This window comes from Electrona antarctica (genome assembly GCF_951216825.1).
Source record: "Electrona antarctica genome assembly, chromosome: 3".
NCBI lineage: Eukaryota > Metazoa > Chordata > Actinopteri > Myctophiformes > Myctophidae > Electrona > Electrona antarctica.
The window spans coordinates 22029498-22045579 of NC_136808.1; the positions used below are offsets into that span (position 1 = coordinate 22029498).

Sequence of the window (16082 nt, forward strand, 5' to 3'; positions counted from 1 at the left end):
CTAGTCACTTCAGTTCAAGACTGGAGTAGATTGTGATGAAATCCTATGTATAATTGAATGGAGAATCATTTTGAATAGAGAATCGTTTTGAATCTGGGAAAAAAAATGACCCCAAGAATCGGAATCGAATCGCGGGACACCCAAAGATTCACAGCCCTAGTGCAAAGTGATGTGTGCTTGTAGATCTGCTATTTTCACTTTGGGTTTGGGTCCCGGGCAAAACCTCTATTCTCTCTTTTGGGTTGACTCTCACGCTGAAACGTTTGTAAACCAGTGGTTATAGTAAAAGTTTTGGAATTGAGGCCAAATGTATTTTAAAGGGATAGTTCAGTTTTTTTTAGGCTGTATGAAATACATGCCATTAATATAGTGGTTGCAACTGTATTAATTGATTGCCCGAGTCCCGTGGTGGGAGTTCTGCTCTGGTTTTCGGTGAAATATTAAGTAGTTCTGGTCATTTTGTGAGGGGCACTGAGGCCACACATTAAAAGTAAATTAATTTACAAAACTAGCATCATTTGTATTGTTGACCTATTTCTACCATATAGTGCAACTTTCGTTCATTTTGACCCCTCTATCACACAGTTTTTTGTGTCCATAATATATCACTACGCCCAAAAAATAGTTCCATGTGATAGAGGGGTCAAAGTTGAACGAAAGTTGCACTATATTTTAGAAATAGGTCAACAATACAAATGATCCTAGTTTTGTGGATTCATTTATTTTAAATTGATGTCAAGTTGGGGGTCAAATACCCCCAAATTGACACTAATTAGCCCGCAGACCCCCATTTGAAAATATATGCCAAGGATTCCCATGAGAGAAGTTTTTTACGGCTCTAGCAGTGATTCTCAACCTGTTTATTTTCATGGACCCCCAGTTTGACATGCATTAGTCTACAGACCCCCATTTAATGGCGATCATGAGATCCAATTTACTGAATGTCAATTCTCCAGGTTTTCTTCAAAATATTAGGACACTGATTTACTATGACACCATGTATGGCACATTAGGAGTCCAACTAGGACAGCGGTTTCCAAAAGTTATTTTTTAAGGATCCCCAAAACTCTGAGATCCTTGAGGTCCATTTGGTTCCATTTGTACACTCATCCATTTGTACACTCTCAGAGTTTGTCTACTCACTTTGCACGTCCGTGGCAAAAATAGCATTTTGACCAAAATGCACACCGCAAGCCAGCATGGTGACTGATGACTCTGGTGACTGCTGACTATAGAGCACCGAAGTCTGACGTCGATATCGCTAGAGGGCGCTATGTCCACGGGTTCGTGTGTTAATTTATTTGTATTATAATCCCCATTAGGGGATCTTAGATCACCTCATATAAGAACTGTGTTTGAAAAATAAACAAATCATCCCGGCCGTTTTCACTCATATGGATATGAAAAATCAACCGACAGAGAAAACGCTAATGTTACTGCTGCTGAATTAGTACATTTTGTGCTAGAAACAAACTGTATCAAATATGAGTGACTGACGTAAACAATACAGAGACACCTCCCTGACAATATTGCAGAGACAGTTTGTTTATTTTTGGACCACAATTCTTATATGAGATAGATGTTATTCTCCATAGAGAAAAAACATCCGCGAACCCCTTGGAACCAGGGGATGAGCGAGTGACGTCAGGACTTTAGAACCAGGGGATGAGCGAGTGACGTCAGGACTTTAGAACCAGGGGATGAGTGAGTGACGTCAGGACTTTAGAACCAGGGGATGAGTGAGTGACGTCAGGACTTCAGCAGCGCTCTATTGTCCGATGGAGCCTCAGGAAGGACATATCCCTGGGGAATGGGTCATTGTTCCAGGGCTGAAGCCCAGGCCTGGTCATTGTTCCAGGGCTGAGGCCCAGGCCCAGTCCGATGGAGCCTCCGGAAGGACCCATCCCTGGGGAATGGGTGTACCATCGGGGTGATCCACAGCAACCAGGAACACATCCCACTCTCTCCTGCCATGAGGAAGCAGAATGGAGAAATCATCCGTCAGACAGAAATATGGGTCACTCAGCCCACATGTTCATTTTGTTGACTTAAGCCCAAAACACACCCAAGGGTCACCATGCAACTCCTTGGGTCCAAACAGTTGCAAGGAGTTAACGCTAAAACCGGCTCGACCCTTGGGCCATTGAATTCCATGCGTTGAATCACTAGGGTCAACGTGGGTTGTCACGGGGCAGCCCGTGCCCTAGACAATATCAAGTACCTTGCACACAGACCACACAGCTAAGTCAACTTGATCATTGACAAACCAGCTGGATTGGAAGTGACGGTTCATATATTGTACAATGACATTTTTAATAATTAACACAATGATGGAAAGAGTTTTAAATATGTTTACATTTGTATTTATTGACACTGAAGTTGAATTATGTTTGTCACATGTCTCTCCTCTGCAGTGCTGGCACTGGTCTTATTTATGTTAGGTTCTCTAAATGAATTGGACCTGTGAAATTGAGTGAAGTTGTATATTTAATATTCCTAAAATATAGTAAGGTGGAAGAATTACTTGTAGGCCTTAGTTGGCCGTGTGGTTGAGTTAATTAATGAACTTACTGATTAGAGGATGGTTAGGGCTTAAGACTAAGGTTTTTCATTAGACTAAATAAGACTAAGACTAAATGGTGTTATTAAAAAAACTAAGACTGGATTTGGATGTGTTTTTTACGTCCGGATACCCCATCCAGGATAGGCTTCAGACCAGTGTTGTTTTTGGCAGCAAATTTAGATTTTAGTTTTAGTCATAGTCTCTTGAATAGCGCAACACGTTGTGAGCTTGTAGATCGGCTATTTTCAGCATGCAACTAATTGTAATATGACTAATATGACTCCACTAGTCCCTTCCTAACATTTCAGTCTAGTTTTTATCTGCACCAGAGCGGGTAGGGAGTGTTCTATATAGAATATACTGTACCTTATCTGCACCAGAGCGGGTAGGGGCGGAGTGCTCTATATAGTATACTATAGTATGTACTGTACCTTATCTGCACCAGAGCAGGTAGGGAGTGTTCTGCCTGTGTATAATATTCTCTGAACGGCTGCAGAAGGTGATCAGCGGGCATCTCATCTAAAAGATCATGTGAAAAACAAATAATGATAGAAAGTAAGTCTATCTGATTAAGAATCTGACAGATTTTTATATATAATATATATATATATAGTACACACACACACACACACACACACACACACACACACACACACACACACACACACACACACACACACACACACACACACACACACACACACACACACACACACACACACACACACACACACACACACACACACACACACACAGTTTTGTTACAGCCTCATTTCTACTTCGACTACCTGTATTTGAGGGTGGTATCGGCCCGAGTACCCGTTACCAGTATCGGTATCGGAACAACTCTACTAAATACATTACCTCCAAACAGCATGGCCTCCATGTCTCGTTTCTTCTGCAGATGTCGCTCTCTCTCCTTCCTCTGGCGTCTCTCCAGGTCTTTTTTGCGTTCCTCCTCCTGCTCTCCTTCCAGCATGACGCGGAGCATGTTCTCCTCCGCTCCGTACACGGCCGTCCTCTTCCTGATCAGAGCTCTGAGCTGCTCCAGCTGCTGGTCAAACACCTGGTCTGCCTCGGGCTCTGGGAAGATACCTGGAGAAACACACACACAGCAAATTTTTGTTTTAGTCATAGTCTTTTGAATAGTTTTCCCTTGGAATGTTCTAGTGTTAGTCCGGTTTTAGTCGACTAAATATCATAAGATTTTAGTCGACTTAAATCTACAGTTGATTTAGTCTAAAATGTGTTTTGACAGGCCTTGATATCGTTGTAATGGCAGATGTCTACAAGCTCACAACACGTCGCAGCACTAGTCCCTTCCTAACAGTTTAGTCTAGTTTTTATTTATTGACAAAATTGTCAATATATTCAGTCATAGTTTTAGTCATCATATATTCGTTTTCATTTAGTTTTAGTCAGTGAAAAAGGGTAGTCGACGAACAGTTTTCATCTTAGTTTTAGTCGACGAAAACAACACTGCACCACTCCAAAACATCTGAAGATCTGAAGATACCTGGAGAAACACACACCACACCAAAACTATCTGTCACCACACCAAAACATCTGACTTCTGTTCTGGGAAGCATGGAATAAAGCTAAATAAAATCTCAAGACTGAAAAGGTAACGATGATGTTTTAAGGCCAGGGGTGCCCAAAAGGTAGATCGTGATCTACCAGTAGATCACAAAGGCTGTTCAGTTCGATCAAAGCCCCTTCGGGTACAACTATTTTCAGCAATGGGATAATATTTTTTTGGGTGGGTAGATCTTGTTTGAAAGTAGAATCTCAAGTCAAAAAAGTGCGGGCACCCCTGTTTTAGGCTGACCAGCTGAAGAACTTAACTGAGACCATTCATGTTTCTGGAAGATGCTTCTAAACTTGTATTCTATTGCTAGTTTTGATAACTTCAAATACTCTTTCATCTTAAAATAACTAATGACCGAAAATAGCCAATCTACAATCTCACAACACGTCGCGCTGCGCCGTGTTGTGATCTTGTAGATCGTCTATTTTCGATGCAGCGCAGCAAGCTTTCACAGAAGACAGTCTGGCTTCTTATGGAATCCAAATGACTGAAATCAGTCGTGGCAACTGATAACTTTAATCCATGGGGAAGATACCTGGAAAAAACACACCACACCAAAACTATCGTGACAGAACATGACATCAAAACATCTGCCTCATGCTCTTTTTTTGTTTTTGCATAGAAGTGTATACAGTATGTGTTATGTCTTTAAATGTTCTGATGAATTGAAAATGGAGGACCCTGTCTTTTTCTGGTTCCATCCTCTTTATCCTCAGTTTTTGTATTGACCTGCACTTTCCTTGAACTGTTCCCATTCTACAAACTGTGAATAACATTTTCAATCAATCAATCAATGGGAAGATACCTGGAAAAAACACCACACCAAACATAAACACTATTACATTTTTCCTGACGATTAATTGTCACAGAAGATAATTGTGATTAACAATTTAATAGTTTTTTTGGCAATGAACATTATGAATAAAAACGTAACTTTTCCTTTTAGGCTTCGTTGTCAAACACAAAATGACAAAATACAAAATAGTTTATCCCATTCAGGACGGGAACCCCTTTTGGTGTTTTACGCATTTTGTTATACTTTAGCTGTGCCACGCTACGAGCTTGTAGATCTGCTATTTATTTTAAAATACATTGCGTGCCCACACAACACTTTCAAAATAGCGACCCAGGGTGCCCACTTTTTACATTCATTTTTTTGACATTTCTTTTTTTTTATAAAAACCAAAAAAACCCTACCATAGGATGTTAATGGTAGGGTCACAAGAAACCCCTATTAAAATTCATGAATGTATGTATATAGACAATATTTTAGGCCAATAAAAAAGACTATACCAAATTTCCCACCTGTCCACTTCGGCTGCCGGACTAAACAGACATATTACCGCGTCTGCCTTTTGATTTTCATACGATGTTCAGATGGTAATAATCTGACATTAAACTGGCACAACCTACTGACGTGGGCGGGACCAACTCGAGATATCTCAGCCAGGGTCAGAGGCTACATAACATAAAGCAACCGTTTGTCAATAATAATAATAAAAGACACATTATCTGTGCCTGTGTGAGCACTGGGCAGAAGTATATTATCAAGGGAGGACAATGGTGGAGATGGCTTTAATGAATGCTCATTAATATGAGAGCATATACCGGTAGTTATAGTTAGATGTTTTACTTTTATGTACATACTGTAATATACTGTACTGTAGCTTACATTTCCATTTCCAAGTAAGGGGATGTAGGCTATGGAAATTATACATAGCCTAGTTAAATGGGAATGTCAGGTTGGAAGGAATACACACACATTGTAGTAAAATGTGTGCAGAGATGCTAAATGAATGATGTCCCTGATGTAATGGATATTATTGTCTTGCAAGCAATTATACCATTTGCAACTAATCCCTATTCCTATTTAGGAATGACCAGCTGTCTGCACAGAGCTGTAAGGACTGTGGGTACCCAGCTGTCAGAGGGAACTTTGGGGAAATGCATAAGAAGCAAATGTGTGCACTGTGCAGCCATCTCTGCAATATACACATCTATTCTTCCATTCCTATCATAAAGTGATGACAAATTATTTTCATGTCTAATGTGGGTCTCCAGGTGAAATTCCCCAATAAAACAGTTGGAGTGGCTACGGCCACCCCTATTACAGATGATGGTCCCCCAACAATGAAGAGGGCATTGCCTCCTTGTCCTTCATCTGAACCAGAATCTGGCTCAAACATATGGCTGAATCTCACCAATCCGTCATCCCTTTGCCATTTTGTAAACAATTGGGCAGAGCTATGGGCAGTCCTTTTGTAAGGAGGGGGAGGGACTAGGACAGGTCTTAAAGTAGGAGGCGGAGAGACTGGATTAGGTGGGTGGTGCTAAGGTTAAACTCACGTATACGTAATGAATGTGGGTGTGTCCACATAAAAATACAGATAATTCTGGGGGTCCTTGACATGAAAATGGTTGAGCACCACTGACATAGAAAAATAGGTTTTTCAGAAAACTGTTTTTTCTGGTGGTTTGCACCACTCAAAAATAGATCTGTGCAGATTTCTTTCAGAATCGTCGATGTATAACAAATAAAACAAATGATCAAAGAACAGGCACTTCTCGTAGAATAGATGGAATAGATAGAATAATGGCTGAATAAAGCGCTAACCTTTCCTGGACGCAGCCTCCTTCCTCAGTTTGCGTAGTTTCTCCAGAGACCTGAGGATAGTATACTATTAAAATAGTTTCTGCACAGACCAGAGGTTGTAATAACAGCTAGATCAATTGCCCCTCGGGGCACAGGTCTCCACCAGGGCAGGTCAGGTTGTGGCCTCCTGGTTGCGCTATAATAGACCAATGTGAGGTGCCATTTCTTCTTATTTGGATGATTTGAGGCATTTTGTTCCAAAAATGTGTTTTTCAAAAATCCACCTGTTGGTGGCACTATAACAGGCCAAAGTGAAAAGGGTGGGATATATTCCTCAGCCTAGTAGGAAAGTGCGTGAAAGATATCACGTAAATTGCACACTGTGTTCATGATTTGAGGCATTTTGTTCAAAACGAGCCAATCCTGCAAACTTTGAAAGCCAATGTTAGCCAATTAGGATGGAATATGAAATATCGGACAGATCCGTCTTGAACACATGCCTATAGAGATAGTGTGTAACGATTTGCGGGATTTTTGGACAGAATCTGGAGGAGTAATATCAAAAAATGTGTTTTTCAAAAGTCGGCCTGCACGTCCCACTGGGAAGAGACCCCGTGGCAGACCAAGGCGCAGTTGGAGGAAACACATCGACTCACTGGCCTTGGAACGTAGCTTGTGCACAGACCAGCATTCTCTTCATAATAATAATAATAACAATAACCTGAGGATATCCAGCATTCTCTTCACGTCTGCTTGTTTCTTCAGAACTTCACCGAGGACAGAATCCGTGGCCAGCTTCAGTTCCAGTTCCTGTTTGACAGGAAGCCATCTATGTTGTTAGATTCACTTCCTGTTTGACACGAGTCATCTATCTATATTGTTATATTCAAGGCTAGCACTAAACTAAAAACAAGTCGACTATGTGCAATAAGCACAAAAGTAAAACAAATTTTAATTTCAAGGACCCCCAGTTTGACATTAGTCTACGGAGCCCCATTTAATGGCATTTCTATCTCTGGGACCCCCAATTTATATTGTAAAATCAATGTTAATTTAACCCTGAGAGTGTACAAATGGAACCAAATGGACCCTAACGGGTTTTCCTTTTTTAGTTTTTTTGTTTACCATGATGAAAAGTTTCATCATGGTGGGTTTGTGGTGCCATCTACAGGCTAAAATATGTAACAGACGGCACAACCAATTTAGGACTGAGGCCCATTCTAAAACAATGTCTTCTAAATCCTAAACGTTTTCTGAAAACCTCATGTTTCTATGCCAGTGGTGCTCAACCTATTTCATTTCAAGGACCCCCAGAATTATCTGTATTTGGATGCGGACCCCCATCTGAAAATATGTTTTTTCTCAGTGACCCCCCCCCCCCCCCCCCCAGATGCAAAGCTTTGAGTTAAAAACGTTTTGTGCAACATTTTCCCGATCTTTCAAAATTAGCAGATCTACAAGCACGTAGCGCAGCACTCGGTGCCGCGCTATGAGCTTGTAGATCTGCTTGTAGATCAATAGCTAAAGTATAACATAATGCTTACAACAGCAAAAGGGGTTCCCGTCCTGAATGGTTTAAATTTCATTTAAATGTTGTGCCTCATTCACTCACCCTCTTCTCCTCTTCTACCTCCAGAATATCATTAAATTGAATTCATTTGAACGTTAACTCACCCTCTTCTTCTCTTCTACCTCCAGAATCTTCTTCAACCTCCATTTATCTATCTCCGCCTCCTTCTCCGCAACGCGCTCCTCCTCCAGCCGTTTCTCTTCCCTCTGTCGGAGTTTCTTCCTCCGCTGCCACGCCCTCTTCTTGGCAACGCGGGACAGTTTGCTCTTCAGCGCGTCCAGGCGTCGTCCCCCGTGGTCGTCGTTAACCACCGTCATTCTGTCCCGCAGCTCTCCTTTCAGTCTCAGGGCCGCGGCGTAGGAGTCCCCCCAGACGCTCTCGTCCTCGTTCTCCAGGTTGCGTCTCAGCGTTTCGCAGGCGAGCGACAGTTCCGAGACGAGCCTGGCGGCGCCGTAGAGCGCGCTCTGCATGAGCGGAACGGACACCTCGTTGGAGGAGCGTGATGGTTGCTCCCCCTCCTCCTCCTCCTCCTCCTCCTCCGAGGCTGGCATCTTGAAGGTTCTCCCTCTGCTCTGCAGGAAGCGCCTGAGCCACTGTTCGTCTTGTCTCCTCTGGACGGCGTCTTCGTCCGGGGGGGGTTGTGTTTCTGGTGCCTTCACGTAGGGGTGGGGCGATATGGGAAAAATATCATATCACATTTTTTCCAAGCAGTATCACAACATGGGCCAACATGATGTAAATAGGTTTTCAATGTAATGAGTCCCGGGATGCAGGGATGGTCTTTTAGATTTTTACAAATTGCAGCATTTAACTCCCATTTCATTTTATATGGTTATAATGTGGTTATATTAATGTAGAAAACAGAAGAAATTATTATTATAACTAAAGCTAGCAAAATAAACTAGAATAAAAAACAGTACAGTAGTACAGTAGTGCATCCCGTGGATGCAGAGGTCGTTGTTTTATTGCGTCCCTTAGCTATAAACAGCATTTTGGGATGCAAAATGCACCCTATTTTAATCTCTCACGATATTCATGCGTTCTTTTAGGGTTACTGTTCAAGTTACTTAACAGTACAACCACCTACAAGTTAACAGAAACTAAAAGAAAAAGCAGTAACAGAATATTTAGACCAAAATGCCTATTCATTTTGACTAACGAAACCGTCGTTCTACAAAAGTATAAATGAAGGTATAGAACTGCAAATCATAGAATGTGCATTCACTGTATCACGATATACAGTATATATATATATACGATATCACTGGATATCGTATCACGATATGATATGTATCACCATATCGCACCCGCCCCTACCTTCACAAAGCTCTGGTTCTGCACGTCTCCTCGACTCCACGCAGCAGCAGCAGGAGGGAAGGCTGGGGAGTCTAGGAGCGGTCCCCCTCCTCCTCCTCCCCCTCCCCCTCTCTCGGGCACATCACGGTGTGCGTGTTGTCTCAAAGAGTCGCTGCTGGGCAGGCCTGTCACGATCACACATTTTAACACAATTAAATCATTTAATTATTATCAAATAGATCAGTTTGTAGATCAGCTCAAATAGATTATTATCAAATAGATTATCTCAAATAATTGCGGTGATTATGTAATGCAGTGGTTCCCAAAGTGGGGTGCGGGGACCCCTAGCGGTTCTTGAGGGAGTTCCAGGGGGTCCCCAGCTAAATGATTATAAGGAACCAAATGGACCCTGGTCTGTAACTCAAGAGTGTACAAATAGTGTTCCATTTGTACACTCTCAGAGTTAAATTAACATTGATTTTACAATATAAATTGGGGGTCCCAGAGATAGAAATGCCATTAAATGGGGGTTCCGTAGACTAATGCATGTCAAACTGGGGGGTCCTTGAAATTAAACGTGTTGAGAATCACTGCAAGAGCCGTAAAACTCTTCTCTTATGGGGGGGGGGTCCCTGGCATATAATTTCAAATGGGGGGGTCCGCGGGGCTAATTCGTGTAAATTTGGGGGGTCCTTGACGTGAAAAGGTTTGGGAATGACTGTGACTGGCCTAGCGTTGGACCGACGACACTCACTCTGGACACCTTGTGGACCAAAGCCGCAGCTTTCCGCTTGACGCTGCTGTTGATGGAATCTCTGGCTGCTCGTCGAAGCCCCCGGGTTATTATTATGCACGTCCTCGAACCATGGACCGCTGGATGAGGGCGGCGGGGGGCCGGCCAGCGGTGGCGGCCTGAGGTCCGAGCAGGGCGGACCTCCATGGACAGATCTCTGAGCTGGTGGAGTTTAGCACAAGGTTATTATAGTAGTCAACTAAAACTAAAAGCTGCTATAAGCAATAATATGTCAACATTTTAATGACCTTTGGGTAGCAATGGGTAGATAGAACGCTCCCAAAAACATTTAGTCTCTGACACATCTAGGGGCCACAATCTGCATTCAAAGATTTTCCTAGAAGCTTTGCCATTGGTCGATTTGCCGGTCTGCTTCCTGATTGGTTAGTCATTGCGACCGGGTTTTTTTCGACCAATGACAAAGCTTCTAGGAACATCTTTGAGCGCAGATTGCGGCCCCTAGTTGTGTCACAGAGACTACCTTTTTTTGGGAGCGTTCTACCCATTGCTGGCTGTCTGAATACAAAAATAATAATACAAATAAAAAAAGTCATTAAAATGTTGACATATTATTGCTTATAGCAGCTTTAACGAAAAGACTAAAAATAAAATAAAATAAAAGCATTTTTGTTAACTGCAACTAAATAAAAACTAGAAAAAGAAAAGAAAAACGATAACTAAACTGAAACTGTTTACAAAACGAACTAAAACTGAACTGAAATGATAGACAAAATGCCATTAGTTTTCGTTTTTGTCGATTTATTTATGAGCTTAATCTGTAACTGAATATTCTTATTTTAAAAGCTATCTTTTCTTCAGTTTTTTATTACACAATACTTAATCTGGCCGAAAAAACACTAAAAACAATAAAAACTAAACTAAAACAAAATAAAATCTAGCAAACCCGCTCGAAAAAACAATTTAAAACTACTGAATTAGAAGGAAAAAAAAACGAACTAAAACTAAACTATAATGACAAATCCAAAACTTGTATAACCTTGGTTCAGCATGGGGGGGAACGGGGAGCCATGCAGAGCTGGTGGTGGTGGGCGGTTGAACGAAGGCGGCGGTACGGAGGGATCGAACCCGTAGCCGTGTCCCGCCATGTGAGGAGGTGGTGGGCCTGGGCCGTAGCCCTCTAACCTGGAGTGATGGGGGGAAAGTAATCGCATGTAAAAAATGTATCAATGCAATATAGAAATGCCGTACTCTGTTACAGAAGTGAAAGTTCCGGAATTCAAAATGTGCTAGAGTAAAAGTACAAAGGTAATGGTATCAAAATATACTTAAAGTACAAAGGTAATGGGTATCAAAATGTACTTAAAGGGTAAGACCACTATTTTGAGGTTTGGGTTGTGTTTGGGTTGTGCTTGCCATGATGTAACTCCAAATGTGGACAAGAAATACAAAATAATTGCTCCAGTGATTAGAAATTGATAATTCAAAATATGCTCCTCATATTGACTTACATTGTACACTGAAACAGCTGTCAAAGTCACTCTTAAGTACGTAAACAAACACAAACAAAGTTGATTCAGACGATATAGAGCATCACCAAAACTCATGTGGTTTTATTTTTTCATAAAAATGTTAAATCCAGATCTTCAAGTAGTAAAATCAACAGGAAGTTAACATTTTTCTAATCACTGGAACATTTTTTTTAAATATCTTGTCCACATTTGGAGTTACATCATGGCAAGGTAACTACACAACCCAAACCTCAAAAAAAGTGGTCTTACGCTTTAAAGTACCAAAGGTAAAAGTACTCATTATGTCCCATTTCACATGTATTTTTCAAATGTATAAAACTCTTTGGAAAACAGCCGATCTACAAGCTCACAATGGTAAATGGTGCATTTTTATAGCGCCTTTATCCAAGGCGCTTTATAGACCCATTCACTCACACATTCTCACACCGATGGCGGGGGAAACCATTCAAGGCACCAACCTGCTCATCAGGAGCAATTCAGCGTCTTGCTCAAGGACACTTCGACACTAACTCTGGGGGAGCCCGGGTTCGAACTGGGAACATCAAGGTTGCCATCCGGCCACTCTACCCCTGAGCCACCGCCCCCCAATAAGTCGCATCGTGACAATGCGGCGCATCACAATGCATTGTGAGCTTGTAGATCGGCTATTTTCCAATGGCTGAAATGTATATAGGGCTTAAGAGGTTACAGTGTACCTATTCTGTACACTGTGATATAAAATGTTCAATCAATCAAACAATGACTACAACATGACGTAACTATATCATCCGCTCCCTTATGGATCATAAACCCGAAAAGGAATGCTTCCCACTCCCAGGAGGCTAAAACACCAATACTGACCTGGGGGATGGTGCTGGTGGGAAGGCTGTTGGTCTGAATCCATAAGGTGGTTGACCTCCGTATACTGAACCACCAGACGCTGGGATGGGTGGACCGGTCCACTCATTGCTGGGTCCACCGGAGGCTGGGGGCGGGGCAGTCCACTCGTTACTAGGACCACCTGGACCGGTCCACTCATTGCTGGGTCCACCGGAGGCTGGGGGCGGGGCAGTCCACTCGTTACTGGGACCACCTGGACCGGTCCACTCATTGCTAGGTCCACCGTAGGCTGGGGGCGGGGCTGTCCACTCGTTACTGGGACCACCTGGGATGGGTGGACCGGTCCACTCATTGCTGGGTCCCCCGGAGGCTGGGTCGGGTCCCCCAGGGGGTCCCCACATGTTTGAGTTTTAATAAGGCGGTTTAAGACCTTTTTAATACCCAAAAAAGAAGGAAAAAAACACTTGTTAATGCATCAAATGTAGCCTAATCAACAAACTACACACTATTAAAAAACTGGTCAACATTGTTGGCCAAATTGTCAAATAAATAATGAAAGAGGCAAACATTTTGAAAATAGCTGCTTTACAAGCTCACGCTATTTATCAAGTTGAATTTATAACCCAAGAAAGCACTTAAATGTTATGTCGTTTACAAATAGGCTACCAAATGAGCCCTGGTTTCATTTTACACTCTCAAGAGTTAAATTATTCCTAAACATCTGCATGACTTAATTTACAAGAAGTCTACACAATTAGAATAGAATGTAGAAGAATTGTTATTTTGATCGACGTTTCCCTGTGGCTGTTATCTCTCCATCAAAACAGCATGGATGTGGTCAAAATCTTATTCAACGATAACAAAATATTCTTTATTTTTGGGTCTGCAGCCTAAAGCTCATCAGTCAAATGCTGAATAAATAATGGACCTTGATATGAAAAGGGTTGAAAACCACTGCTGTAGCTCAATAAATACCTTGTGGGGTGATGTCGATCCTTGGAGATCACAAAAAGGGGTTGCTGCTACTTTTTAGTAAAAGTATAATTTCAACAGTCTTGTTATTTTCCCCCCAAAAAATGATATTAATTAATGGCACGTTGTTTAATGTGAGCACGAAAGCAAACAAGTCACAAGAGGAAATTGTTCAAATGACGCGCTTTGGTTCATTCATGTTTACATCTTTCTACAACAGGGAGCCGCCATGTTGTTGTGACGTCATCAACGCAGGAAACACTTTACTTCTTCTTTTTGTTTAACGGCGGTTGGTTTTGATGCATTACCGCCACCTTGTGACCCAAATCATGGATCAACCAAAATTGCACGCACGCACGCACACACACACACACACACACACACACACACACACACACACACACACACACACACACACACACACACACACACACACCAAATATTTCATAACAATTATGTCTTCCGATTCCTCATCGCCTCCCGCGGACCCCCATTTGTTTGAAGATATATGCCAGCCTATAGGGACCCCCATAAGAGACGATTCGTAGCCGGTAACAGCCTGGTCAGGTCGCCGCCGACCTCACGCCGACAGTTCGGTGCGGCGGTTCTTGTATTCTTTATTTTGTTTTACTGAGAATAAGGTTAGAAATAAGTTTAGGGTTAGGCATAGTTTTACTGGCGTTACGTTTAGGAATAGGGTTAGGTTTAGGCATTGTTTTACTGAGGTTGAGGTTAGGAATAAGGTTAGGTTTAACCGTTTAAGCATAATTTACTTAGATTACTTTAGGAATACCAGGCCGTGCTGTTCCGCCGGCTGTACGCCCGGGGCGAGTTGGTAAAGGGGCGAGCAGTATTCGTAGGCAGCCTACCTACGGCTCTAGCAGTGATTCTCAACCCAGAGACGAAATGGTTGAGTCAACCCGTTTAATTTCAAGGACCCCCCAGTTTGACATGCATTAGGCATTAGTCTACGGACCCCCATTTAATGGCATTTCTATCTCTGAGACCCCAATTGTAAAAGCAATGTTAATTTAACTCTGAGTGTACAAATGGAACAAATGGACCCTCAGAGTTACAGGCCAATAAGGGGTCGGTCCATTTGGTTCCAAACCATCTGACTGACTGACTAACTGACTCCTCTCTTCCTGACATCCCTCGGAAGATTCTTCTAGCTTCTTCTTTTCAACTTTTAGCTTTCCGGCAGTCTAGTCTAGTCTAGACTTTTCGCAGATAAGTAAGCCTGGGACCGAGGCTAGTCTAGAGTAGACCTAACCTGACTCTGCCTGTCCAGCAGGGGGAGTGGTTCCACCAGGCTACTCTAGACCAGTGGTTCCCAAACTTTTTAGCCCGTGATTTCTCTTTTGAGAAATTAGACCGGGACTCAAGCTAGCAGATCTACAAACTCTTAACTCACGTGTCGCTTTGTGCCGCATTGTAGATCGCCAATTTTCACTATACCTCTTAATTTATGGAATTTCTTCGATTTTTCTTTTATTTCTCCATGAAGTTTAATACTGAAAAAAATAATTTTGTTTCAATTCATGAAAAGTTTTCTTTTTTGGGAATGTTTTTTGAAAATGTTTTGAAATAATAATTAAAAAACAAAAACAATTACAAAAAAGAATCACACCCATGTGAAGTGAGGGGCGCTCTTTACATTGTACATCAGCATGATGTAAAATAGACACTAGGCCTGTTTACTCAGACACTATGACGTAAAATTCTCCATTCATACATTATGATGTAAATTCTCCATTCATTGTCAATGAGAATATAATGTTTGTGTAGGACGGAAATCTACACTAATAGCTGAATATAGGAGGGGCTAGCGCCCCTCAACAATAAGGAGACCCATAACAATGTGTCTGCGACCCACAAATGGGTCCTGACCCACTGTTTGGGAAACAGTGCTCGAGACTAGAGCAGTGGTTCTAAACTTTTTTATACCAAAGTACCACCCCAGAAAATATCTGGGGAACATGCAACACCTGAAAATGCATGTTCTGTTTACTAAAGAGCTGGAAAGACAGAGGGATCACTGTTACAGAACACAATACAGAGCTATCTAACCCTTATAACAAAGAATACTCCATTAAAAAACATTTGACTCAAAAATATAGTAAGGGTAATCTTTGTAGGACCCAAACGTACAGAAAATATATTTTGAATGAACCACTTAAGCCCCATTTAAAATATTTAGTTAAAAATAACTGATGATGCTCGATGACAAATTGACACGTTGAGCTTGTAGATCTGCTATTTTCACTTTCGCTTCGTATGTATATATGCACACATATGGGAAATGTTCTAAATATTAAAGTACAGCAAGTAATGCACTGATATTAAGGAGAAATGTTCTTGGCAATATTGTACTTGAATATTTAAATGAATATAAGCT

At 41.8% G+C, this 16082-nt stretch overlaps 1 protein-coding gene across 1 annotated transcript; it reads right to left on the reverse strand.

Moving 5' to 3' along the window:
- Window positions 1–845: 845 nt before the first annotated feature.
- On the reverse strand, window positions 846–13942 carry pdcd7 (programmed cell death 7). Its single transcript, XM_079496753.1, has 11 exons — window positions 13688–13942; window positions 12734–13142; window positions 11401–11546; window positions 10365–10565; window positions 9632–9795; window positions 8419–8967; window positions 7466–7554; window positions 6766–6815; window positions 3428–3658; window positions 2995–3082; window positions 846–1967 (listed from the first exon to the last, which is right to left on the reverse strand). The coding sequence occupies exons 2-11, from the start codon at window positions 13111–13113 to the stop codon at window positions 1847–1849; spliced, it is 2019 nt and encodes a 672-aa protein (XP_079352879.1). The 5' UTR covers window positions 13114–13142; window positions 13688–13942; the 3' UTR covers window positions 846–1846.
- Between the last annotated feature and the right edge of the window lie 2140 nt (window positions 13943–16082).

What these genes read in the sequence shown, in the direction of transcription:
- pdcd7 (XM_079496753.1), bottom strand. Translation starts at nt 13,113, where the DNA reads ATGTGGGGACCCCCTGGGGGACCCGACCCAGCCTCCGGGGGACCCAGC. An exon ending in CCACCAGCACCATCCCCCAG is followed by an intron (nt 11,547 to 12,733) that starts GTCAGTATTGGT and finishes CCATCACTCCAG; the next exon opens with GTTAGAGGGCTACGGCCCAG. An exon ending in CCCCCCCATGCTGAACCAAG is followed by an intron (nt 10,566 to 11,400) that starts GTTATACAAGTT and finishes AAACTCCACCAG; the next exon opens with CTCAGAGATCTGTCCATGGA.